This window comes from Natrix helvetica, assembly GCF_964273705.1.
Source record: "Natrix helvetica genome assembly, chromosome: 1".
Lineage (NCBI taxonomy): Eukaryota > Metazoa > Chordata > Lepidosauria > Squamata > Natricidae > Natrix > Natrix helvetica.
The window spans coordinates 207,299,137-207,326,546 of record NC_138548.1 but is presented as its reverse complement, the minus strand read 5'-3'; the positions used below and the strand labels follow the sequence as shown (position 1 = coordinate 207,326,546).

General features: G+C 41.7%; 1 protein-coding gene across 1 annotated transcript; it reads left to right on the top strand.

The window, feature by feature from the left end:
• Positions 1-2,836: 2,836 nt before the first annotated feature.
• On the top strand, positions 2,837-26,164 carry TESPA1 (thymocyte expressed, positive selection associated 1; the record flags this gene model as incomplete). The annotated part of the gene is made up of 4 exons (XM_081960910.1): positions 2,837-2,975; positions 18,993-19,029; positions 21,694-21,902; positions 23,485-26,164. 4 exons carry the CDS (start codon positions 2,837-2,839, stop codon positions 24,138-24,140), a joined length of 1,041 nt encoding a protein of 346 aa, XP_081817036.1. The 3' UTR covers positions 24,141-26,164.
• Positions 26,165-27,410: the final 1,246 nt, after the last annotated feature.

The following is a 27,410-nucleotide window of genomic DNA, read 5'->3' as shown; positions in this document are numbered from 1 at the left end:
TTGAAAAATCCTTCAGGGGACTTGACTCCGGGTGGAATTTCATGGTTAAAAACGGTATTTCTTGCTGTTTCTAAAAATCAAGCTTTTTGCACCCAGAGGAGGAAAACTCCTCACCCCGCGGTCAGAAAAATGTGTGCTTGGGAGGCCAAATTTTTTTTGTTTCCAAATTGAAAAATCCTTCAGGGGACTTGACTCGGGGTGGAATTTCATGCTTAAAAATGGTATTTCTTGCTGTTTCTAAAAATCAAGCTTTTTGCACCCAGAGGAGGAAAACTCCTGACCCCGCGGTCAGAAAAAAGTGTGCTTGGGAGGCCAAATTTTTTTTGTGCCCAAATTGAAAAATCCTTCAGTGGACTTGACTCGGGGTGGAATTTCATGCTTAAAAATGGTATTTCTTGCTGTTTCTAAAAATCAAGGTATTTGCACCCAGAGGAGGAAAACTCCTGACCTGGAGTTGGCTGGCTCGGGAATTCTGGGAGTTGAAGTCCACAAGTCTTAAAGTTCCCATGTTTGGACACCCCTGCTCTAAACATTCAGCTTCTGCTTTTTTCCCAATTAAATTCAGCAGCAGCTATCCGTTAGCATGTATTATTCCAGCATTGGGATCCCAAAGCTACCAAGCCAAGAAATTAGAAAGTCCAAATGCCTGTTTGATGCCTATTTTGAACAGTGCCTCTCTCCTCTGGAAATGGTTAGGAGTGTCATTGCTTTCATGGATTGACTGTTAGAAGCTATTGTAGCTCAATGATATGGCTTTAGTTCTATCATTTATAGGCAGGGATGGAATAAAATCTTTCTGAAACCTTGCTAAGTTGCTTCTACTCCTTGTTCTCCGTTTCTGGTAAAAGGTATTGATGCATGTTGGAGTAGCTTTGACCATTTTTGAAGAAAGTGGATGGGGCCATTTTTTTCTAGTTTATTTCGAGAATCTAGAAGGTTTCCCTTGAGCTTACCACTTGTCCCTCTAAGCGTACCTTGGAGATTCCTTACTGACTATTTCTTATGAACATGCCCTCATGACTTGGACTTCAGCACATTTCCAAGCCATACTTGTTGTCAACTAACTTCAGATATTGATGTAGTATTTTCCATCTTCTCCCAAAACAACCCTTGATCGATCTATGATTCCAACACTTTAGTAGTGACATGAAGACATAGCAGGGGATTTGGTTAGCTCCTATTGGCCACTGTGATAGGTATATATCCCCCTCCTCTCTAATTTTACATTGGGCAGCAGGAAAAATCAGACACTAGGCATCTGATTATACCACCATAATGCAGACTCAGCAAACACACAGAAATAAATGCTCCTACTGATAGGCGGTACTCATAAGGAATAGCAATGGCTGAAGGTGCCATATATCTACCAGGGCTTGTCAATAGTCTTTGGGCAACTGTTTTTTGTTTTGTTTTTTGTTTTAACAGAGCAAGATAATAAGTGTGAGAAAATAATACAGCAAGAAAAGGATGAGAGATGGAGCAAGCAGTGACAAAATACAGATACAGCTGATGACTGAGGAAATGATGGAGCCAGCAATGAAACAGATGATGAGGCTGACAGGATTGTTCAACTTCTTAAAAAAACCCTCCCCACTTTCTGGATTGTTGATGGAGGAGGGGGAGATCAAGGATTAAATGGAGTGGGCTCTTGAATAATGGCATTTCCAGCTGGTTAAGCATTTACTCTGCCTGAGGGCGACTGATGCTTTGAGAGCATATGCTACCTTAATCCACGGCCTTCAGGCCTTTTCGGTCAGGACAAACAGTAAATCCTTATGAAATTATCCTCCATCTCAAAGGTGGTTAGACTCATTTGATGTACTAAGATTAAGATTAAAAATGTTCACTAATTGTAAAAAGAATTCAGTCATGAGCTGAGCTTGGTTATGACTGTCTCTATCGCTGTGCATTAAAAAATCATAATAAAGCTCCTCTTTTTTTCCCCTTGAAATTTTCCAAAATTTCAATGTAGTCTGTATCTCCATTGGTGGGAACTCTTGCTTCACCCATCTTGCACCTCCATTGGTGGCAGCTTTTCTTTCTCCTGTTGTAGAGTTTAACCTCCAGAACATATGGGGGTAGTCTAGAGTGGGTTATCATGATCATTGCCTGAAGAGTAGAAACACTAGAGGCACGGAAGTGGCCTCTCATTCACAACAGCCCTTTAACATTTCCTTATCTGCCACTTCCCAGGTGTGTGTTTCAACTCCCCAAATTTCCATGCAGCATAACTGGTACTAAGGACTACTTCTTAAGAGTTGCTAGGTTGTGTTGTTGTTATTATTTGTTAGTTTTGTGTCTTGTTTCAGCAAAACAACCCTATGAAATAGATTGGGCTGAATGAATGACACTGGTCAAAGTCACCCAGTGAGTTTCCATTGACCACATCTATTCAGTCCTAACCTTAACCTTTAACCATCACACCGCACTGACCTTCAATGGAATGTTCCAACAAAGATGTTTGGGAGGTACCAAATTGGGGGGAGTCGATGTAAATACTTTGGATTCTCAACACTATCTGGACATACTGAGGATTCTACTTGTTATCTGCAGTGTAAAAGAGATCTAGGGTACTTCCCTTGAGAGAAAGGTTATTTTAGAGTTAAAGAAGCATCAGAAAAATGTGTGTATGTATGAAAAATAATGAGCAAGTGCTCTTACTGGCATCACTTGGCAGCTCATTAAGCATTTCCTCATTGGGGTGAGTGAATCCGGATGTATGGCACTGTTTGAGGTTTTACATGAAAAGAAACATGAACACACGGAGGAGTACTTATATAGATAAAGTTTCCTCTTATAAACAGATCAGCTTCCTCTCTTCTCTGCTGACGCAGATATGGTCGGGGGAGGGCAGATGTTGGCAAGGATATTTATTAGCCCCATGCTAAAGAGCCAAGATGGATGGGACGTCTTTAGGAAGGGGGTCCAGCTCCAGGAGCAGATCTTCCTGAGACCACCCCCAGTTGTCCTGGATGGTAAGTGATGGCATCAGGAGATTCAAGGTGTGGCTTGTGGTATCTTAAGAAGCACATGCTATGAGATTTGGGAAAGATGTTTCTTGGTTTTATAGTAAACTTAAAACTGAGGTAAAAAGAGAGTGAGGAGTAAGGAAGATAGTGGGGAGGTAGAACTGGTTGTGTCTAGAAAACGAGAATGATGTTTCAGTTCAGGACAAGGCTCCCAAAGTCACAAAAGAAAGAAATTGATCTCTGATACAAGGCAACCATCTGCACACTTGAAATTCAGGATTTCGGTTCCCAGAACTCCAACTGTTATGGCTGAGGTGATCAGGTTGTAGTCCCATCCTAGAGGACATTTCCTAGAGGGCATTCATTGGGGAGGGCACTCCTCAGGCTTCCCCTTTTATTTCAGCCCTAGCAAGCCATGCCTTGACTTTTAGGCCATCCTTCGTGCTGCACCCTTCACATCACTAAATGACGAGCAAAACTAGAAGCCTAAATTTTATTGTTACATTTCTCCTTCCCCAGTTTCCAGGCAGTTGAGAAATTCCAAGGGGCAACCCTACTGGTTTTCTTTGGAGAAGAGTAAGAGAATTAGAAATATAGAATAGTTTTTGTAATATTTGCTTTGTCTATAAATCCAGATGCAGTGTGTAAGTAGGAACAGTAGGATGTTCTTGTTAGGTAGCAAATTCCCTAGATTAAGTTTGGCTTTTCCTGACCATATGGATCACTAGCTATTTGGATTCTCAAGATCCCATATTTTTTTAAAAAAATAATTTTCTACCACATAGTTAAGCAACTTGATGACTTACAGCTGCTTTGGTTACTGTCCCTATAATTCAACCATTGTCCCTACATCTATCTGTCTGTCTGTCTGTCTGTCTGTCTGTCTGTCTTTCTTTCTTTCTTTCTTTCTTTCTTTCTTTCTTTCTTTCTTTCTTTCTTTCTTTCTTTCTCTTGCCTCCCATCTCATTTTGAAGCAAACAATTTTTGCCAGCTGTGGTCAAGATCATCTGAAAAGCACCAGGTTGCCTGCTATTGCTTTAGCCTCATCCTGTATTAGCATCCCATAAAAAGCTTCAGTAGTCTATTGTGTGTTACAGCCAGCCAGTACACAGACCACTTACTACCCCAGATTTAAGAATCCCCTTTTTCTCAGCCAGCCATGCTCAGCATTCTTACCTTTCTTAATCCTGTGAGTGAATTGTTCAGTTAGAAATAATCACTGGCTAGTTTTACTCAATGCATCAATCCCCCACTGGGAAAATATTGCTGTGTTCATGTAATAGGCAACACCCTAATTTGGCTTAATGTGAAGGTGTGATGCACAGAGCGTGCTCAAGCAATGCATGAAATCCCCAGCATCAACAATGGCTTGGTCCCATTCTAGCCTAATCTAGCATGTTGTACAAACTTAGCCACTGTGATTGATACTGGAAATGTTGACACCGGTGGGTCCTTGTTGTCTTCTGGGGTCATTGTGTGTGATAGACACACGGAGAGGACTTGATGCCTCCAAAGATTTTGAACTTTGAATCCCATTGGCCCCAATCAACGTGGCATGCAGTTGGAAGCATATCTGGTTAAGAAACATTTAGAAGCCCCCAGCCTTCCGAAAGCTGAAATAAGAAGATTGCTTAATCTTGAGGCAGAGACCTTGTCATCTGTTTTTAAGTTCCTAGCCCTCCTTTTCTGTAGCTGTGATGTAGGTGTATGAAACCAAAAGTGAACTGGGACTGATCCTAATATGGTAACAAGAACTTCCCCATCTTGGCCTGTAAATTTCAATTGCTAATGCAAAGAGAGCTAGATTAAATCTAACCTAGAAAAAGGTTCAATCCTTTTCTTGAAGGAGCTTCTCCGGTAGTATCTTAAGAGTGATGGACACCTTAATTTATATTGTAGAATTTTATTTCCATTTTCTGTTTCTTCTGCCATGTATTATGGCTTCTTATTCAGACCCAAGATGTTAATTGAGGCTGTTCCTTCATACCACATTCTTTAGGTAACCTTTGTCTTTCTAGATATGGTTGAATTTTAACTCTCAGCAGCTGTGCCCAGCTTGGCTCATGATGAGAGATGATAGCAGTATCTCAAGATATCCTGTCTTGCTCCAGAGTTTAAGAGCATTATCTCTGCTAATCAGCTGCTTATCACCCCAATAAGATGGTTCTAATTTTGCTTAGATCATATTCTGTTGACTTAATATTAATGTGAACAGGAAGTTCTTTGTACTTATTAGAGATACAAGGGTTTAAAAAATGACTTTTTATTTTTATTGATCCTACTATAATCCAGAATTCAACTAAATGTTGGCTACCATTTGCAAAGAACAGATGGAGAGGTCGGGCACTTCTGATTTGGTGAAACCAATTAAATCCCACACCATCCCACAAACATTGCTTTAAAAAAAAACCATAAGCACATACATTCCATGTATAGTCCATGTGATAAAAATGATGTCTACTTTGGCCCCTCCGTCCAAGATGGTTACTGATTGGTAAGGTTCTCTTTGTTTCTCTTACCAATGATCTGCTGATTTCACTGCTAAAGCTGGCTCTTTGGCAGTGCTGCTCCCTGGTTTTGAATGGGAGCATTTAGGAGTGACCCAAGATAACTTTTGGATCATTGTGGACCCAATGGGGGAAGTGGGTGTTGAAGATTCCAATTCTCTCTGGAAGCGATTGAAGTCACTGGACATATCCATCTTCCCGTCAATATTTTGTTTTCTAAGCATGCCAGAATTTTAATTTTAATTTTAAAAAATTGTTTCATTTTGCTCTTTGCTTTAAAAGTTGATCAGTGGTTGAATGCTGATTTATTTCAGCCACTTGCTGGACTCTAATTGCTTTTGCTCTTTTTTTCTCTTTAATATATATGTTGTTTTGGATAACCTTGGTCCCTTTGTCCCATATGGAAAACAGGGCAATGTTTGGAGTGGTGGTGAAGACTCTCACCAATGGATTCTGTATTTTTTGAACTTGCAAAATACCTGGAGATTATTTCTATTGAATTTTTGTTGTTGTTCTTTGTTACTTGATTAAGTTTTACAGATTAAAGTGGCTAAACAGTGTCTGAAAAATGCTGTCCACTTTGGACGTAAAGATAGCAGGGCATCTTACAAAACACTTGCTCTCAGGGTTTATCAAGAATCTGCAACTTTGAGCTGAAACTGCAGACAGGAAACAAACTTCTCAGTGTCTTGACTGCTACTTGTGATAAGGACATTACTTGCCATTCTTTGGTAGGATGAATGCAACTCATATTCAAGGCCAAACCTGTAAAGCAGGGATGTCAACCTCGCGTCGTCATGGCGTAGTCACATGATGTATTGGGACTTTTCCCCACTTCGCTAAACCGGGTGTGGGCGGGGCTAGAACGTGATGTATCCGTCCCTGGTTTGACCACCAGACCCATTTGGATCCGAATTGTGTTTTGGATTCTAACCCCTATTACACCCAGCCACTCTGTCCTGGAACACTGGGATATGTAGCCAAGAAATCTGGATGTCCACAAGATAAGTCTAAATCAGAAAAAGCTGTACTGAAGTTTGTAGGAGAAGATAGACTCTGCTGTCATGTTGGAAGCACCTGTTATACAGATATACGAAACATATGATAGGAAGGATAGCTGCAATATGGATGAGCAGCTGCTAATAGATTCTCCACATCACTTTTCATTGGGAGATGCCTACTGTTAGTAATAATAGCTACATCATTATTTACTAATTACAATTACAAATAGTGAATCTGATTCTGGAAAGGATCAAAGTTAATCCTGAAGGATGAATACTGGATCAACGAAACCTCTTTCTTTTGATACAGTCTGTCACATACTATACTAAGCAATGAAAACTCGTTATTTTTATTTAGCTTATATTAGATGAAAAAGCATCAGAAAGTTAACATTTTTTTGGTGTTGTTTGTTTTGTTTCCTTCCTTCCTTCCTCTCTACATGGCAGTAAATCATGGTAAAGTTTCACTTCAGATGCTCAAAGAAATATTGGAGGTGGTATGAAGGTGCCATGATTTCTTCTCTTCTCTTAGATGCTATCCATCCATATTATTTCACTGTTTCAAACATGATAAACCAGGTTTGCTGCCTTGGACCTGTTCCTCCTCAGTTTTTAAAGGGCCTCTGAAGCCTCAACTTGAATGAAAGTTGAATGCCAAAGCTATTTTCCATGAAGTCAGGCCCTTTTCAGCTCCTGATAATTCCAAATATAAATTGTTCCGCTTCTCTCATTCTTTGGTACACAGATTCAGGATTGATGATGTGTCTGAGCACTTGATTGAAAGACATGGTCAATTATTGCTTGCTGATTAAGTCGTTATTCTGAACTGTTATAGTACCCAATTCTTGATCTAACAAGCAATGATAAGCAATCATGTTATTTTCCACAAAATATCATCTTGATGTCAGACCTGGAAGCCATCTTTTACATTGGGCCTTCAGGCCTGCCACAATTTTTATTGTGAGAAAATGGGAGGGGGGATCATGTGGAGTATGGGTGATATATAGTCAAAGTAACATTCTTTTCTCAGAGTCAAGGACACTTTGCCTTGCAGCTGTGATGGTGTGAATGGGAGGTACCTCCAGTTTTGGATGGTGCCTGACTGGATCATGTGATGGATATGTGGGTGCTGGGCAGGGGCTTGAATTTTCATTTGGGTGGGGAAAACCTGGAAATCCGAGGTAGTATTCAGCAGGTCCTAACCAGTTCTGGAGAACTGGTAGTGGAAATTTTGAGTAGTTTGGGGAACCGGTAAATATCACCTCTGACTGGCCCCACCCCCATCTATTCTCTGCCTCCCGAGTCCCAACTGATTGGGAGGAAATGGAGATTTTGAAGTAACCTTCCCCTGGAGTGAGGGAGGAGTGGAGATTTTACAGTATCCTTCCTTTGCCATGCCCACCAAGCCACACCCACCAAGCCAAGCCATGCCCACCAAGCAACATCCATAGAACCGGTAGTAAAAAAGTTTGAATCCCACCACTGTGGAAACATTCAGATTCGGGTGTTCCCAGATCTGCCAATATGACATCTCTAATAAAGTGGAACTTTGAGGAAACTCAAGCCTATAGATATTGTATACCATATTCTGGAATGTTAACCCAGCCACTGGTTTCTTCATATCTCTCTTCTCCCTAACCCTCCCTATAATTCCTGTATTTCTTAGAAGATGTATTTGTATAGCACAATGTTCTCTGCAATCAGTGGTGGGTTGCAGGCAGTACGCCCCAGTACAGGCATACTGGAGACTGCCCGGAGCACCAGATACCATTCCAGTAGGGTGCTCCGAATCCAGATACCATTCCAGTAGGGTTCACCCATCCGCCCGAGCTCCTTACTGGTCTTTTAAGTCTTCAGCACTTCTGCGCACGTGCACAGTGTGTACAGCAGCTGGAGCGTCGCGGAGGCTCATGCTAAAACACATGCGCTAAAGCACCGTACCGGTTGGAATGGGATCTGGAACCCACCACTGTCTGCAATCTATGCTGTGGCATAATGCTGTATTAAGGATGCCTCCCCTCAAGGGAAAAAAAAAACACCATCAGGATAGATTTGAGAAGGAAAGGGAATAAGAAATTATATTCAACTATTTTGGGGTCTACGGAAAAACCACCCCAAGAAAATAAAAATTAAGAGCTGGAAGAGAAACCTACAACAAGAGAAAATGAAAGGAAGAGAGGAGAAGAGAGGGGAGGAAGTTAGGGGAAAGAAGAAAGAGATAAGAAGAGAAGGATGGAAGGGAGAGAAAGAGAAGGAGAGAGAGGGTAGGAAGGGGAAGAGGAAGAGAGGAGTAGGGGAGAGGAAAGGGAAGAAGAAAAGGAAAGGAGAGAGGAAGGAAGAAATTAGAGAAGGGAGGGAGAGAGAAAAGAAAGGGAAAAGAAGGAGGTGTCAAAACAGGCGAGGGATGGTAAACAAAGCAACCCAAATGGTATATTATAACCCTGTAAATGGAATGATAAGTGTATAAGAATGACGAATGTAAAAAAGAATAATAACTATGTGAATGCATACCTATAACTGTATATAGAGAACAACAAAAAACCCTTTTCCAGAGGATGCCCCCTCTCCAGAACTGCACTGGGGAGAAGATGCCCATAATTTCACGTAGACACCTGCAGCGCCTGATGATGAATGGCTAGCCTAGCAAAGCTCCCAAGCCACTTTCATCTTCCCTTCCTTTCAGAAAAGCTTTCTTTAGAACAGTAACAACGAAGGAATAAAAATGGCATGATCATAAATAGAGCGTTTTTCCTGTTTATATGGACCTCGTGTCCCAAATTATTTCGGCTGGGTGGGGGTTATGAGAAGGGAGGTAACATAATTTGCATTCAGTTTGTGGGTGGTACGTGTGTCACTTCAGAAACGAAGTCTTTCACATTCCATGTCTCCTTGCTGATATTCTACAGCAAAAGTCAACTGGGGGTGATTGGTGAAGTAATACTGTGACGTACCAGGAGGATGCCAGTGGAAAAGGTTGCTAGGGGTTGAATGTGAGGAACTTTCTGCGCCATAGAGCAGAAGACCTTTTAATCTTAACTTCAAGTGTTTCTCAACCATGACAACTGTTAAGATGTGGGGACTTCAACTTCCAGAGTTCCCTAGCCAACATGGCTGGTTAGCTGGCTGGGGAAATCCTGAGAGTTGAAATCCACGCATCTTAAAGTTGCCATGGTTGAGAAACACTGCTTTACTCTTTGCTGCTGGAAATTGTGCAAACAACACAATGTTGTACCCCTAATCTATGGGCTTTTTCCTGGGAATTCAACCATCCAGGTATATCCTTCCGTTGGATCCCTGCTCAATTTAGCTTGCAATTTCTAGCTGGATCGGTATTAGATACAGTTTTGGTAACATGAAAACAGCTGAGGGAGGTAGGATACTTTCGTTTAAGGGAGGCAAATTGATTCAAAACCATGGAATCAAAACCAGAGATGGGCAGTTATAGATCACTACTATAGACAATTGTAGGTCAGCCTTTAACATTCTATCAATGCACCCAAAGCCATAAAGACCATTATTCACATTAATGTGGGAAGTTTAGAAATAGCAAAATTACTAATGATCTAAAATTGAAAACAAATACTAGATTAATAAACATAATTTAGTAACAATGTTCCATACACCACTGTGTACAGTCATTCTGGCTACAATGACCACAGACAATGCATGCCCCCTGGGCTAGGAAATGGAGATAAGCCCTGCCCCTAGAGTGCAGGTGGCGGGGATTATCTCCATTTTGCAGCTGTACAACTGCAAAGACTTGGCTGTTTGAGGAGCAGCAATGGTGTGTGTTGAGGACAAACCTCCTAGCAGTATTCCTCTACCTTGGAAGGGATGTAGGAGAAGTATTCTGCAGACAGTGTTCTGAAAATTATGAGCATCTTTCAGCAGGCTTGTCCTGTTGTCTGATAAGGTGCCTAAAAGGTTGATCCTACAACACATAATCAAACATTCATATCTTTCTGTTTTGAGAGCTTAAGAGAAGGTGGCCTCTACCATTCTGATAGATTCAATATAGGTAGCTTCCTATTTTGTAATGTAGGAATGGATGATATCCATCCTCATCCAGGTTCTAACACATCACAAATGCAACCTTCATCTATGTTCTCCATATATGTGCATTCAGCATTTCACCTGTTCCAGTCTTGAATTCATGCCAGTGTGACTCGAATCTGTTTTAAGAAAATCTGCTGAGAACATGGAATCCATTAGAATGGAGGAGAATGAAAACATATCATCTCCGATTACTTAAATTGTGAGTGTAGAAGCCATTCTACAGCCAACTTTAATTGTGAATCTCTCTCCTGGCCTCCCTCTCTCCCTCCCTCCTCCGTCTGTCCATCCGTCTATCCGTCCATCCATCCGTCCATCCCCCCATCCATCCATCTGTCCATCCATCCATCCATCCATCCATCCATCCATCCTTCTTATCAATCTGATTCATATGATTGCCCATATGAATGAGAAGACATGTTCTTTATTGTTCTTCTTGTTGTGAGTCATCCACAATTGTACTTTACTATGAGGTGCTACTTGATTCTTTATGTGTTTTGTTCTTTGTTTTGGGCTTTTCAAAGAACAGAATCAATAAAAGGGAGAGTGTCATATATTTTCATGTTTCATTCACCAGAGGGAGCAATCTGAAATTTCGAAGTGTCTCTGGAGAGAGGCAACCAAAAGATGTGATTAAATCCTGAAGCAAAAAACCATACGGACCCCTAAATATCCAGATTTGACCTCTCTGACTTCTTCCTCCACACTTGTTACTTCATTGCAAATCAATCAGGTCAGGTCATGATGTTTCTAGAGCAGTTATCATGTGTCTTATTGCTTTCCTAATAAATTATCAGAGCAATTGTATAGATGTTTGTTTATAACTAAGCCATATTCAGTGCAGGAAAACCAGATCTGTTGCTACAATTGAGTTCTGAACATCTGGAACTTCGAGTTTGGGATATATATAGCCACAGTAAAGTGAACATATCTAAGATTTTGTGGAGACTGGCTTTGCTTGCTCCTGAAAGCTACTTATGTATACCATGTATTTTTAGGTATAGGTTACCAGTGGGAGCAACAGAGTAAATTTAAAGAAAATTTTAAAAAAAATGCAAATAGGAATTTCCTGTCTTGTCTATTTGCTGAAGTGAACACTGCAAATTCCTGTGTGTAATCTTCTCATTTTGAATTTATTCTGTTGCTCCCTCTTGTGACTTGTACATGAAAATACACCACACTCTCTTTTATGAATTTCGTAGCTTGAAAAGCCCAAAGCAAGGAATAAAGCTTATAAAAATTAAGCTAGAACACCCTTAAACAACAACAAACCACATTAACCACAAACCAACCCAAACTCAAAAAGTACAAAAAAAATACAGCAAATAAGATATATCCTGTTTTAAAACTTTCAATATTTTAAATAATGAATTAAAATTTGACTTATGACAATAGATGGCTACTCTTTTCATTCTTGCACTAAGCACAACATGCTTTGCAAAGGGATTTGGGGAAAACTTCAGCCATATGAATTTTCATTAATGTGAAAGCAACTTTTCTAGGTTTTTTTTTTTTAGGTGGGAGGGAAATCAGAGAATAATCTTGTCCCAAATTGTCTCTGCCCTGGTCAATAATTGCACTCTGCAACATATAATCTGCTATGTATATCTGTAAACACAAACAATGTCTGTGAAAGAATCCAACACAGAAGAATACTGACTTCAGTTTAATTAACTATACTGTCATGACTTTACATATGTATAAACAGAATGCCCCTACTGTGTTCACTTCCTCCAAATTCCAAGGCCTACCACAGAAAAAACGTCACCGATTTTCAGAACCCAGACTAAGTTGAATTTAAACTATATACAAATTCAAAGTGTGAAAAATTGTAAAACTTTTAAGAATTTCTTCAGTGGATAAACCATGGATAAAATATTTGAATTTTCTTAAAATAACATTCTGAGGAGATTGCTTTAAGAAATGGGCAGTATGCAAACTTTCTTTCTTTCTTTCCTTCCTTCCTTCCTTCCTTCCTTCCTTCCTTCCTTCCTTTCCATAGCTTATATCAGGGTGTCCCCTAATTCTGTCACTACAATAAACCAGAGGTACTTTAGACTGAGAGAGTGTGATGACCCAACATTACCTTATGTACTACATAGTTGGCTGAAGACTCCTTCCCAGATGAAGTCCAACACATTCCTACACACAGATGACACACCAAATGTTTGAGTGACACAAAAAAGCATTTCTGCACATGTTCATACTCACACCTTCCTTGTCCCCTTTAGTAGTAGCAGAAGACCTATGACATCTCAGGAGACAAGGATGAAGGCTAAATCCTGAACTCAGGAAGACTTGGATCCTAAGCTGGAGATCCAAATTAAGGGAAAGAGGGTGGTGGAGTAGCTTTCGTGACTAGTGATGATGATGATGTTAGAAAGAATAGCAAGACAGTAGGCAGGCAACAGAGGAGACAGGCTTGGGGAGGAAAGTGTTAGCTGGGTAAAGGAGAGGAGGGGGATAAATTGAAGGGGATGGAAAGAAAAAGTCAAGAAGAACAGGGATGGAATGGGCAAAAAGTAGAGTAAGAGAACATATAACATACACGAGAGGAATAATTGGAAGGCAAGGCAAAAAGTAGTAAGTTGATCTACAGACATACAAGGAAGGAGAAAATTTAGGAGTAGAGAAACTCTTATAAAACCAACCAAAGTCAGGGTGAAAGATCAGGTCCACGTATGACAGGTTCAATTAAACAGATTAATTGCTATTCATGTCCAATTAAACTGATTTATTGCTATACTTAGGCACAGGGTCTTCTCAAATAGTATATTAGCACCTGTTTAGAATTAGATAAGGGTCAATGGAATTCGAGGGAGGTTGGACTTAGTTCACTTGAGATTATGTAGGGATTCTAAATTAATTCCTTGTTCAACTCAGCCCACAGGTTCTGTGGCTCCTTCTCCTACAACCAATCAATTAAGATATTTTAGCTCCATTTAAATTCCTGCACAGATGGGATATTCAGAGTCTCAAAGCTGGGCTGATCAGGAAATAGCGATAGCACTCAAGCTTATATATTGCTTCATAGTGCTTTACAGCCCTCTCTAGGTGGTTTACAGAGCCAGCATATTGCCCCAGCAATCTGGGTCCTCATTTTACTGACCTTGGAAAGGATGGAAGGCTGAGTCAATCTTGATCCGGTCAGGATCGAACTGCCAAACTGCTGGCTGTCAGCAGAATTAGCCTGCAGTAGTGCATTCTAACCACTGCGCCGCCAGGGTTCATTATTGGTAGCTAAATAGGCATCTAAATCAACCTGGCTGAAATTTGATTTGAGTCATTCTGATGTTCCCATTTTAACCCAGATGTTTTTATCAGAACCAGTTGAAGACAGCATCCATAGTTGACCCCTTTACCATATTTTGTCCTAGATACCATATTTTTTGGAATATAAGATGCACCTTTTTCCCTAAAAAGAGAGGGTGAAAATCTGGGTGCATCTTATACACTGAATACAGCAGTTTTTTGCCTCCTGAAACTCTGCTCCCTCACCAAAATGGCCATGCATAGCCTTTAGGAGGCTTCCAGAGTGCTCCTGGGGGCTGGGAAGGGCAAAAATGAGTGAAAATCAGGCAGTTTTTTGCTCGTGTTTGCCCCCCCCAATCCCCAGAAGCACTCTATAAGCCTCCTAAAGGCTATGCATGCCCTATTTTTTTAAAAAATAAATGGGCCTGTTTTCATGAAAAAGGGCCAATTTTTGCTCATTTTTGCCCCCCCCAGCCCCGAGGAGCACTCCACAAGCCTCCTAAAGGCTATATATGCTCCCCCCTTTTTTTTGACAAAAACGGACGGGCCCGCTTTCGCGACAAATGGGCCGTTTTTGGGAGGTCTGCAGAGTGCAAAAACTTTTTTAAAAAATTTGCCTCTTCAAAATCTTGGTTCATCTTATACTCCCCAAAAATACGGTAACTGCTTAGAGCAATTCTGCACTGACTGTACCTATCATTTTATTTTCTATAATGGTGTATATTCTCATTCTAAGAATGGGTTGAGCTTTAATCTGTAGCCAGATTTCATTTATTTATTAGATTTATATGATCGCCCATCTTACCAAAGATGATTCTGCCTGTGTTCTTTTCAGCTTTTGCTTGCCACAACTCTTGAAGCCATTTTCTGTGGCTTCTTTGTAAAACAGGATTCCAGATAGATGTAAAGCATTCTTTTTCTTAAAATGTTTGTCATTCTTCCACTTTGCAACAAATAGGAAGATATGGACAGCAACTCCTCTCCAGTGACATCATGGTAACTTGGTCATAATTACCAGAGTGATTGTCTGTTAACATAATTTATAAACAAAAATATAGTTCTTGGCTGCAGAAATGTCATTTGCTAGGCTCTAAGCATTATGTATAGGGATGCAGTGGCTCAGTGGCTAAGATGCTGAGCTTATCGATCAGAATGGTTGGAAGTTCAGTGGTTCGAATCCCTAACGCCATGTAATGGAGTGAGCTCCTGTTATTTGTCCCAGCTTCTGCCAACCTAGCAGTTCGAAAGCACGTAAAAATGCAAGTAGAAAAATAGGAACCACCTTTGGTAACAGCACTCCGTGCGCCTTTGGTGTTTAGTCACTATGGAGATGTCTTCAAAGACAGTTGGCTCTTTGGCTTTGAAAGGTGATGAGCACTGCCCCCTAGATTTGAGAATGACTAGCACATACAGTATGTGTGAGGAGAACCTTTACCTTTAAGCATTATGTGAAATTTAAAAGGTAGCTGGACCCAGTTTCCTGGCATTGTAGCTCCTGCTGCTTCTGCCACCAAGTAAGCCCAACAAGTCTGAGCTCAGAAGCTAAGCAGGGTCAGGCTTGGTAGTAGTACTTAGATGGAAGTACTTAGATGGACTTAGACCTCCAAGTTATATCAACATTGCAGGCTAGAAGTCACCACGGAGGAAATCAATCTGCATGACTGTTTTAAGACAACTGCACACATGTCCATGAAATTATGAAATTTGTCAAGGTAAAATGTATCAAGCTTGACCTGAAGTAGACTTTCAAAAACTTTAGCAAGGCTCAATAAAAAGGGGGTGGGGGGAAACATCTCTCCAACTTATGTGGGCCCTGATCTTACCTACATGGCTTTATACAGTACAGCTACAGTTTAAATAAGCACCGAAGTTACAAGATGCCCCATACAATATATTCATCTGTAAGTTTGAGCCTTGTAGTTACACACTGTGACCAAGAGTGTGATCACAGTGCCAATTGTTGGTTGCTGTTCTAAATAAACTTATTTGTCATCTCTGCCAGGGGTCACCAACCTTTCGGACCTCAGGGACTACTAAATTCATAATTTTAAATCCCACGGACCACTAATATGAATTTTTTAAAAAGATAAATAGCATTCAGTGCAATATTAAAAATGCAAATAATCTTTCTGCAGACCCCCAGTTGGTGACTGCTGATCTATGCCATTGACCGCAGTGTTCAGAATTACTTCTTAGGAATGTGCTGGTGCATGTTTTAGAGTACACTGAAAGCCTTGTCATTTTTTAGGATGATTTGCATATACTCTCTTCCTAAACATGTGCTTTTTATATGCTTTCTTCTCTCAAATACTTATTTTAATTTTCCCCAAATACTGTCATGAATGTGAAGTCAATGTTATTGTTAGTTGCAAAGTCATGTCCGACCAATCATGACCCCATGGGCAACGTTCTTCCAGGCCTTCCTGTCCTCTACCATCCTCTGGAGCCCATTTAAGCTCACGCCTACGGCTTCAGTGACTCCATCCAGCCACCTCATTCTCTGTAGTCCCGTTCTTCTTTTGCCCTCAATCTTTCCCAGCATTAGGCTCTTCTCCAGTGAGTCCTTCCTTCTCATTAGGTGAACTCAATACGGTAACTACTTTCATCTTTTTCACAAAAGCAGCTGATCCATGTTTTGTCCACTCGAGGGAGCCATTGTATAACTGAAAAGGAAATAAGGATGCCATTTAACCAGGATTTAAAAAAACATTCCGAAGCGTAGTAGCTGGTTTTGCAAGGCTTGCTCTGCTGCTTCAAGAGCTATCCCTGACTAGCTTTACATGTGTGTGCATTCATAGCTAGTTTGCTTCCCTTGGGATTCAGGCAAAAACGCTTCACCTCCATGTATAGGTTTATATGGTGGAGCTGCTGAACGCAAAGGAAGAATTATTGTTTTATTCAGAAATACTGGTAAGAAAGCAGCCGGGCTGTGAAGAGCAGACAAATACTTTTCTAGCAAATGTTTGCCCAGACTGAAAAAAGAACAGGTCCCAGAACAGGTGCTAGAAGGGTTTGGATTCTTCTGGTTTTTGACATTAGCTGAGGACAGTCTGCCCAATTAGTATCCCCGCAAACTGAGCCAAAATGGGCACGCTTCTCAATTGCAAGCATAGAAACGAATATGGTGTTAGTTATTTTTGCAGTCGTGGAGGTGGAATGCGTATGATATAGTGAGATAGACTGATCCAAAAGTGTTTCCAAATAGCTATTAGCTTGTTGTCACTGTTTCCTTTATGCTATCCCACTCCCCCCCCACCCCCCCGGGGAAGGATGGTCCAACCTGGCATCCTTTAAACTAGAAAATAGTGGCTCCTGGGATTTTGCGTTAGGATTGCAATAAAACCTTGCAACAGAAGAAGCAAAATAATTAATGGACCATATCAGAACTCTAAGAGCCTGATGACGAAGCAAAAAGTTGGTCACAGATTTCCCCAGGGAACATTATTCTCTCCCATCCATCCATCCATCCATCCATCCATCCATCCATCCATCCATCCATCTATCTATCTATCTACATCTATATCTATCTACCTAGATCTATATCGATCTACCCACCTTCTATATCCATCTACCTATCATCTACCACCATCCATCCATCCATCCATCCATCCATCCATCCATCCATCCATCCATCCATCCATCCATCTATCTATCTATCTATCTATCTATCTATCTATCTATCTATCTACATCTATATCTATCTACCTAGATCTATATCGATCTACCCACCTCCTATATCCATCTACCTATCATCTACCTACCTACCATCCATCCATCCATCCATCCATCCATCCATCCATCCATCCATCCATCTATCTATCTATCTATCTATCTATCTATCTATCTATCTATCTATCTACATCTATATCTATCTACCTAGATCTATATCGATCTACCCACCTTCAATATCCATCTACCTATCATCTACCTACCATCCATCCATCCATCCATCCATCCATCCATCCATCCATCCATCCATCTATCTATCTATCTATCTATCTATCTATCTATCTATCTATCTATCTACATCTATATCTATCTACCTAGATCTATATCGATCTACCCACCTCCTATATCCATCTACCTATCATCTACCTACCATCCATCCATCCATCCATCCATCCATCCATCCATCCATCCATCCATCCATCTATCTATCTATCTATCTATCTATCTATCTATCTATCTATCTATCTACATCTATATCTATCTACCTAGATCTATATCGATCTACCCACCTTCTATATCCATCTACCTATCATCTACCTACCTACCATCCATCCATCCATCCTCCCTCCCTGTTTCTCTTTCTCTCTCTCCCTCCCTCCCTCCCTCCTTCCCTCTCTCCCTCTCATATTTATATAGCCACTCAACTCACACCCAATGACTCCAGGTGGAATACAACATTAAATATTGTGAAAACAGAATCAGACAAGCCACTTGATAGGTTCCAAGTGGGATCCACAAACCCACTGGAAAAAAAAAACATGTTTTTAAGGCCTTGAGGAAAAGCAATGAGATAGGAGGGCAATCTTATCTCTGGGGGAATGATGTTCCAAAGGGAGGGAGCCACTACAGAGCAGGCCTTTTTTCTATGTCCTACCAGGTGTACTTTCTTGATAATTGGTTCCTGCAACATTACCCTTCCTTCCTCCTCTCGAGCGCTGAGTAGATGTAATTGGGGGTAGGCAGTCCTTCAAATAATCCAGCTCCAAACCATGTAGGGGCTTTTAAAGGTGATAACCAACACCGTGAATGTCTAGAATTTGCTTCACTGCATAATGTCACCTTTTCCATTCAGAACCATGAAAGTCTTGACTTAGCCAAGCTGAGATGTATTATTATGGTGGGTCATGCAGTAAGAATAGATACGGCACAGTTCCTAACAGGCCAAGGACCAGTACCAGGGGTTAAGTACCCTTGTGTTAAAAGTTTTCAAAGCTTCATTATTATTATTATCTCAACCTCATTTTGCTGTTGGATGCTCAGATGATGGGCAGTGTAGTTTAAATGCCAGTAAGTTTATTTTCCAAAATGGAAGGGGGATCTGACTAGGATAAAATTAGGACATTAATTGATATGAAAATCAGATTAATCAATGTGATGGTACAAGAGCCATAGAATCTTCTTTATAGTTCTTTGTAGAAGATGCTTGGTATTGTTTAGCTTCCTTAATGACAAAAACCTCTTCCTCTTCTTCATTTTTCCAGCCATGCTGCTCCTGGAGAAAACCGGAGTAGAATCCAGGTAAGAAACAGAAATCAAGCAAATGTTTATGCAAATCTACTGAAAATAAAATCCTGTTGAAATAAATGGTGTTCTTCTGAAAATATAGATTTTAGCTTTATCCCAGTTATGTATCACAACTCCAATATCCTTAACAGACACTGGATTTCAGTTCCATAATTTTGACCCATATTTGCTGACAAAATGGAAACATAATTTCAGTGCTGCTACTCTTAATTTATTAAACTTGCCAACTCTTGACAATTTCCAGGGAATGCTGCTCTGTGTGCTTTATGGGTGTGAATAAATCCCACTGAAATAAAAATAATAATTATGATTAGGTATAAGGAATCACAGTATAATAATTTACCTTAGTTTTGGGAATTGTGCTATTATTACTAAGTTAACTGAGTTAATTGATGTCACTGTTGGTCATTCAAAACTTCATGCATTCGACTATATCCCCAAACTGGGATATTAATCACCCCCAGAAAGAAAACGATTGTTCTCAAAGTTGCCCTTGGTTAGAGCTATTAAACAGGAATCCAGACAACTAGAAAATAGCAAAGAATGATAATTTTCACTCTCTACTGCCAGCCAATGGTTATCTGCATTATTGCAGGTCAGATTTGATAGCTGTACCCCTTAGTACAGTACTTATTTTATTTTTCAGTGGGTTTGATGAAAATGAGGATGATTGCTTTGCCTCCACCTACTACTCTCTTTTAATGTATTTTCCCCCTAATAATGGTTATCTTTAATGTGGCTATTGGCATAACCACAAGCCTGTCCATCTGCTTTCTTCAGCAAATGTTTCCTACAGGCCAGATCAGTAGTGGGAATCAAATTTTTTTTTCTATCAGTTCTGTGGGCGTGGCTTGGTGGGCATAGCAGGGGAAGGTTACTGCAAAATCCCCATTTCCTCCCGATCAGCTGGGACTCCAGAGGCAGAGAATAGATGGGGCGGGGCCAGTCAGAGGTGGTATTTACCGGTTCTCAGAACTACTCAAAATTTCTGCTACCGGTTCTCCAGAACTGGTCAGAACCTGCTGAATACCACCTCTGAGCCAGATGATCTAGGGCTTTTCTTCACTGTCTTTCTTTTATGGCAGGATCCCCAAAGGTGCTGCCTAGCCTTCCAGCCTGGGATCTCCATCTAGATCACAACATGGCTTCAGATGACATGGCAGACAGCACTAACAAGACCAGTTCCGGGTAAGCCTGAAGCTTGTTTGTGGAGGGCTTGGCCTGAATAAAAAGATACAAATATTTTACCACATATAAGTGGAGACTACCGGCCAAGGATGCAATCAAGACCTTATGGATCCTTCTGTGATAGAATGCCGTGAGGAAGAGTCCCAGAGGTGCTTTTTTCAAGAGGCAACTGGACTTTCTGGTTTCTTTTTTTCTTTGAAGATGTTTCACTTCTCATCCAAGAGGTTTCTTCAGCTCTGGCTGGATGGTGTGGAATGGAAGGATTTTTGCTCCTTGCAGACAGCTGGTCATTTGCATTCCTTTAGAGAGTCATTGAGGCCGCCTGGAGGTTTATCTGTGTACTCAGGGTCACCAGCAAAAGGGTGTGGAGCCTTCTTGGAACTGTTGAAAGGACAGTGTTGTAGGTTGGAGGTAGATGATGTCGTATCCCTCCCCCCTCTGTCCATTTGTACTACTCAGGTGATCCTGAGGACAGAGGTAAACCTCCAAGTGACCTCAACGACTCAAAAAATAATGCAAATGACCAGCTGTCTGCAAGGAGTATAAATCCTTCCATTCTTCACCATCCAGTCACAGCTGAAGAAGCTTCTTGGATGAGAAGTGAAACGTCTTCAAAGAAAAAAGAAAAAAAGTCCGGTTGCTTCTTGGAAAAAGCACCTTTGGGACAACCACGAACTGGATGATTGAAAATCTCCACAGACATTTTGTGAGGAGGTGGATCCCCCAAGAAGGGTGGGGCTGCATTCGAGGAAAATAAGGACACTCAATCCAGATATTTGGTGTGAGAGAAAGAGAGTGGAAATGTGAGAGAAAGGGGATGAAGAGAGCCCCTCCCTAATAGTATCAAAGTGAATGGTAGAATGCAGTTAGTAGTGCTTAGTCTGGCAAGACTGATGACAGGCCCCAAAATCACCACTTAATTCTTCCAAACTGAGTTATTTACTGTCTCCACACTTATGAACTGAATCTTGCCAGACTAAGCTCTCTACTATGGGCATTTACCATATACTCTGAGAACTATTAGGGAGGGACTGTCTTCACCCCCTTTCTCTCACATCAAATATTGGACTGAGATGTGTCTCTTGTTCCCCTGGAATGCACCCCCACCTCTCCCTGGCATCTGCTTCCTTCCTCACTACATTCCATCACTTCATCTTTGACAAGCATATCTCACAACCTATTGTAAGGATACAATTGAGCGAAATAAAGCTTCTATAAGACCGCCAATGTGATGTAGAGGTTGAGGTGTTGGTGTAGGACTGGGGAGAATCTGATTCAAGCCCAATCTCAGCTGTGAAGCTTATTTAGTGACTTTGGGAAAGTCATGCCTTTCCAGGTGAAATAACTTCTGGGGGTTCTTCTTTGTGGAGATAAACTGAAGGAAAGAGCACTATAGATACTGAAATGAAAAAAAAACCCAATGATTAATCATTCCTTGAATTCAGCCTCTCACCGTCATCTCCCTTTTAGCATTTCAGAAGTGCTGGAACTCTGTCAGATTGATGCTGAGACCATCCTTGGCAACTTGGGATTCACAGAAGAATTAGCCCAGGCTGCCACTTGGATTCCTGATCGGTTCTTCTCTGTTCCATCCCAAGCAGAGGGCATAAATTTCCCTCTCTTTCTAAGAGCTCAAATCCAGCGGATCGAGATGGAGGATCCTTGCTTGATGTTAGTAAGTAAGTGTCTCCTTCACGACGGGAGGTTCTGAAAGTGGGCTCTCTGAAGGTGAGAAGACCTCTCTTTTTTGGCAGTAACAAGCCATTGTTCAATGGCAAAACATCGACTTTGCATGAAAAGGGTCTTGGATTTGATCTCTCTCAACCGGGGGTGGGCTGCTCCAGGTTTGCCTTAGTTCAGGTGAGCCTATAGCGAAGATTCTCCGCAGTTCGGTGAACCCCCAAATCCCACTCCTGGCTGGCCCCGTCCACCCCTCCCCTCCCAGGAGTCTCCACATGGCCAGTTTTGGATGCCAGGTAAGTGCAGGGCCTGTGCGGAGGCTAAGGGAGGGTGAAAAACAGGCCTCCCAGAGGCTCTGGTATGCCGGAAATGGGCCTGTTTCCAGTCTCTGGAGGCTGGGGGAGGCCGTTTTCGCCCTCCCGGAGGCTCGAGAAAAGCCTTCAGTGCCTGGGGGAGGCAAAAAAGTCCCCTCCCTGTGGTGCAGGAGGCTGACTAGGCCACACCCACCATGGCCACACCCACTCAGCAACCAGGTAGAGAAACCGTTGCTGAAATTTTTGAAGCCCACCCTTGCTCTCAACCCTGGAAATGATCAAGGGGCAGTAGGTTAACAATTCAGGAACAGGGTGGGGAATCTATGGTTGATCAGATATTGAGGAAGTACTACTCCCAATAACTCCAATCAGTGTAGCCTATATAACATGAGAAGCTGGAAGTTGTGGTTCAGCAATATGTGGAAGGTTATGTGTTTCCCACCTTTGAATAAAACAATAAGCATGCATAGGGTTTAACACTAATTTTAAAATGATCACCCCCAGATGTATCTCTGTGCCTCCCATTCTGCACTTATATCTATAGGTAGTCCTTGACTTATGACCAAATTGAATTATTGTTGAGTGAGATATTTGTGAAGTGCATTTTCCCTCATTTTACGACTTTTCTTGTCACAGTTGTTAAGTGAATCACTGCAATTGGTAAGTTAGTAATCCGGTTGTTAAGTGAATCTGACTTTCCCATTGACTTTACTTGTTAGAAGTTTGCAAAAAGGTATGACATGATCCCCAGGATACTGTAATTGCCATAAATATTGCCAGTTGTGATTTATAGAATCTTGAAGTTGCACATGGAATGAAAAACACAGAGGCTATTTTTTTGGGTCACACATACTGTACTATGGGATCAGCCTGTGTGGTACATACACAAAGAGGGGTCTATTCACTCAGGCACAAAAACCATTTTTGTTTTTTAAACACATTTATATGGCCACCCAACTCACACTCAGTGAATCCAGAAATGGAACAGAAGTGGAAATCAGGTGTTGTCTGATTCTGAATGTTAATTTGCCTAAACCATCCAAGGTGGACTATTAAGTTAGCTATTTTATTAGCATTGTTTAAATAAGAGTGCAACATTCAAATATTTGTCATCATACCAGTATGTTTGCTCTTAACTGGAAATGTGCACTGCAAAGTCTTGCCTGCAAATATGTGAAATCTGAAAGATCAAGAAGTAGTTAGTGCTTTTTCAATCTGAAAAGAGTCCCCCCCCCTCTCTGACGCATCTCCCTGCTCCTTTTTTCAGGTCGGTTCAGAGATGTCCAAACTCTGGGTGAAACAACTGATGATTGCTTCTGCCTCTATTCATATATATCCAAGACACCAGTACAGGAGTTCTCACCTGACTACTTGTTCTGGGCCTTTCCAGAAATCCTGGATTCCTGGAATATTCCTTCCCAGCCAGAGTCTTCATCTCCTCTCCATGCCCTGAAAAAAGCTATGCACTTGTGTACCTCATCCCAGAAAGAATGGCCCCTAGGAGCATTCAGTGTGCAGTCTCCTGTGAATTGTGTGGAACAGGAAATGTGGGAAGTGATACACAAGGGTCCCAAAGGTCGATTTCCATTTAACATGGAAGATTTGGAAGATGAAACTCAAGCAGTGCCCGTGAAAGATTCAGTTTGTCACAGTAGAATGGACAGAAGGGTAGCTACTTCAAGGTCTGCCTACATAGAGACACCTCCGGTGATTTCTCCCTGTAGCTTCTGTGAAACTCCATGTTATTCTTGGAAAAATGCAGAAATATCCTTGCCAGGATGGCTTTCTTTCCACTTTGGTAGGACAAGAAAAAAGGCGTTGGACAATGTTGACCCCCAATGGTTATGCCACTTTGGACATCATTCTTCTCCAGAGGCTACCACCTCTCCAGATGAAACCAGTGAAGATTCTGATGAAGAGTAACCCACCAAGAAGAGAAGAGGACTGTATGGACCTCTTGATAGAACTGGCATAGAAGTTAGTGCATGCACAAAAAAACAGGTATCCAACATTTTTAACATGATCTTAAATCATGTACTCTGTGGCCTAATTCCATGCATTAAAGCTCTAGCACCATATTGGTGCTCTGAAGATTAATAGTAGAGGCCTACTTCGAACAGATAACACAAAGATTATTTAATTGATGGTAAAGTTGTTTGAGATCATTAATTATTATTTGTATTATTACATTCAATAGCTTTTGGAAATCTGAATTCAGCACAAGTCTTTGCTGGAGGATGTGCACCTGAAGATAAGCATAACGTTATTAATCATGTTGCTGAATGTTCCACTCAAGGGGAAAAATGCAGATATTTATACTAGTGACTTGGATGCCAAACATGGATTTAATCCAACTATATGTGAATCAGTGGTGGGATATGACCGGTACGCCCCAGTACGGGTGTACGGGTGCTTGCTGGGAGCACCAGGTACCATTCTGGTACGGTGCTCTGGAGGGCCCACCCGCCCACCCTCCTTACCTGTATTTGAGCCGATCGGAACTTACGTGCATGCACACGGACACTTAGGATTTTAACTTGGGGGTAATGCACTTTACACGAGTATCTGGAACCTGCAGCTGGTTCAAAATATAGCAGTGCTTGCAGTTATGTGTTGTCCTTGATCAGCACATGTTACACCTCTGCTCTGCAAGCTGCATTGGTTGCCAGTATGCTGCTAGGCTCAATTCAAATGTTGGTGATGAGCTATAAAGACCTATTACGGCATGAATTATTTGAGGAATCCTCATTCCCTGGTTAAATCCAACCATTCCATCAGGACTAGCAGTAGAGACATGCTGCTGGTCCCATATAAGAAAAAGTGTCGCCTGGTGGGACCCAGAAAGAACCTTTTCCATTGTGGCAGTCACTGTTTGGAATATCAGCTCCTGGAAATCAGAGCTGTTGGCCCTTCCTAAGACTCTGAATAACTCCATCACTGATCATGGGGGTTGGGATGAATGGCAGATCCTGTGAGATGATTATGTTGATGATGGATTTTGATATTTGCATATATCCTAGCTTCTGTATATGTATTTAATGTTATGCTCCTGTTAGGTTCCATTTCTTAAACTGTTAGACATCCAGAGTCACAACAATAAAGTGGGGCTGTGATACAAATGGAAATAAGTAGATAGCATTCTATGTAGGGTTGCAATATGGTGATATAATCAATTGTACTTCACTATGGAATTTGTTCAATTCTGAAATCTTCACTGGACTCACTGGAGAAGAGCCTAATGTTGGGAAACATTGAGGGCAAAAGAAGGAGACGGCAGAAAATGAGGTGGCTGGATGGAGCCACCAAAGCAGTAGGCATGAGCTTAAATGGACTCCAGAGGATGATAGAGGACAGAAAGGCCTGGAGGTACGTTGTCCATGGGGTCATGATAGGTTGGACATGACATTGCAACTAACAACAACAACAAAATCTGCTAAAAGCCTCCAGGATACTTTTGTGCTCACTTTTTCCCCATGCACATGGATAAGCTATGAAATGCAAGACCTTGTACAAGTTTCGTATTGCTATTTCTCTTGGCTTAAGAAATTCATTTTTAGCTGGTTGGGAGAGATATGTTTCAAAGTGTTCTGCATATGGTTATTCTGATTGCAAACAATCAGACTGTAAGTCTATACTTTCAAGCTTCTCCTCGGTGCAAGCTCAAAGACAGTTAACTCCCTCAACTCAGGATTCATTCAAGCCTTTCTATCTTCTGATACAGGTAATCCTTGATTTATGAGAATAATGGAGCATGCACATTTTGCTCGTAAGGCAGAAGGACATTAATTAAAAGCACTGGTGAGATTTAGCTGGTTCAGGCCGGTTCTGGTGAACTGGTTGTTAAATTGTTGGATGGTCCCACCCTTTCCTGCCCCTGCCCCTTCCAGGAGTCCCCACGCGCCCCGTTTTGGCTCCCAGGTAAGTGCAGGGAGGCCTAGTAGGTGCAAAATGGGGTGCAGGGAGGAAGGCAAGCCCCCTTGCAGCCTATTTTTGCTCCCAGGGGGGGCAGGATGCCGAGTGCTGCCTCCCCCACCCCCCTGAGATTGTTGTAGAAAAGAAGGGACTAGGCCAAGCACTTCAATGCAGGAAAGAATTTATTATGCATAGGTCCAAACAGCCAGTACAGAGCAAATTGTTTGAACCCCGAGGGGTTTACAAAAGCAGGTTCTTATACTTCAAATTACGTGTACATTAACTGGGCGCTACATTTGACATATATGGTCATAAGAGGAACTGGAAAATGCCTCATACATATATTTGGTTACAGTTAATGAAAGAAAAGGGAGTTACACGCATCTCAAGAATTGTGCAGACCTTATCAAATTCTATCTATTGCACTTGGGGTGAAAAGCAGAAGTGAACAACAGGATACACCCATCTGGGTCAGTCTGCACTGCTACAGATAAAAATACCATATGTCATCTCAGCAACTCCTTCCCGGCAGAAGGAGGAACTATAGCCTTGACCAAAGTTCGGGGCCTTTAATATCAAAGCTATTTAGCCTGAACCAAAGATTTAGCCTAGCTCAAGATAACCCTATGCTCTGCTGCCTTTCCTTGGAGCCTCCACAGCCATCTCCACTCCTCACAATCTGCAGAAGTCAGGATGTGGGGGTGGGGGGTGGGCAGAGGGAATGAAAGTACTGCAGGCCATTCTTACTGGGCTATGTGGAGTGGCCATTTGCAACCTGACCTGGACTCAGCCAAGCAACTCTTCCCTCTCCTTTTTCCCTCTCCTTCTCTTTAACTCAAAATATCATAATGAGGCAAAGTTTGTGCTTTGCAGTTTCTATATTGCCTGGGTGAAAAAGCATGTTTTCAGATGAAGGGGGAGAAACAGTAGCGTAGTGAGGCAGAGAACAGAGAATGAAGGGTTAAGAGTTTAAAAGGTGATGCAGAGATTGGGGGGAGGGGGGAGAGTTGCTTTGACTTCCAAGGTCAGGTTTCAAACAAGGCAAAGCAGCTTTTCCTGTGGTGGCTTTACCCTGATCAGTGGTGGCTTCCGGATCCCGTTGCAACCGGTACGGTTGCAATGGGGCCTGGCGTCCAGCACATGCATGCGTTCTTACTTCTTGTGACGCCTCCACGAGCCTCTGTGACACTCCAGCTGCTTGGCAGAGCATCGCACAGGCGTCGTGCACTCTGTGCATGTGTGCAGATGCATCGAAGAGCTCAAATACAGGTAAGGAGCTCA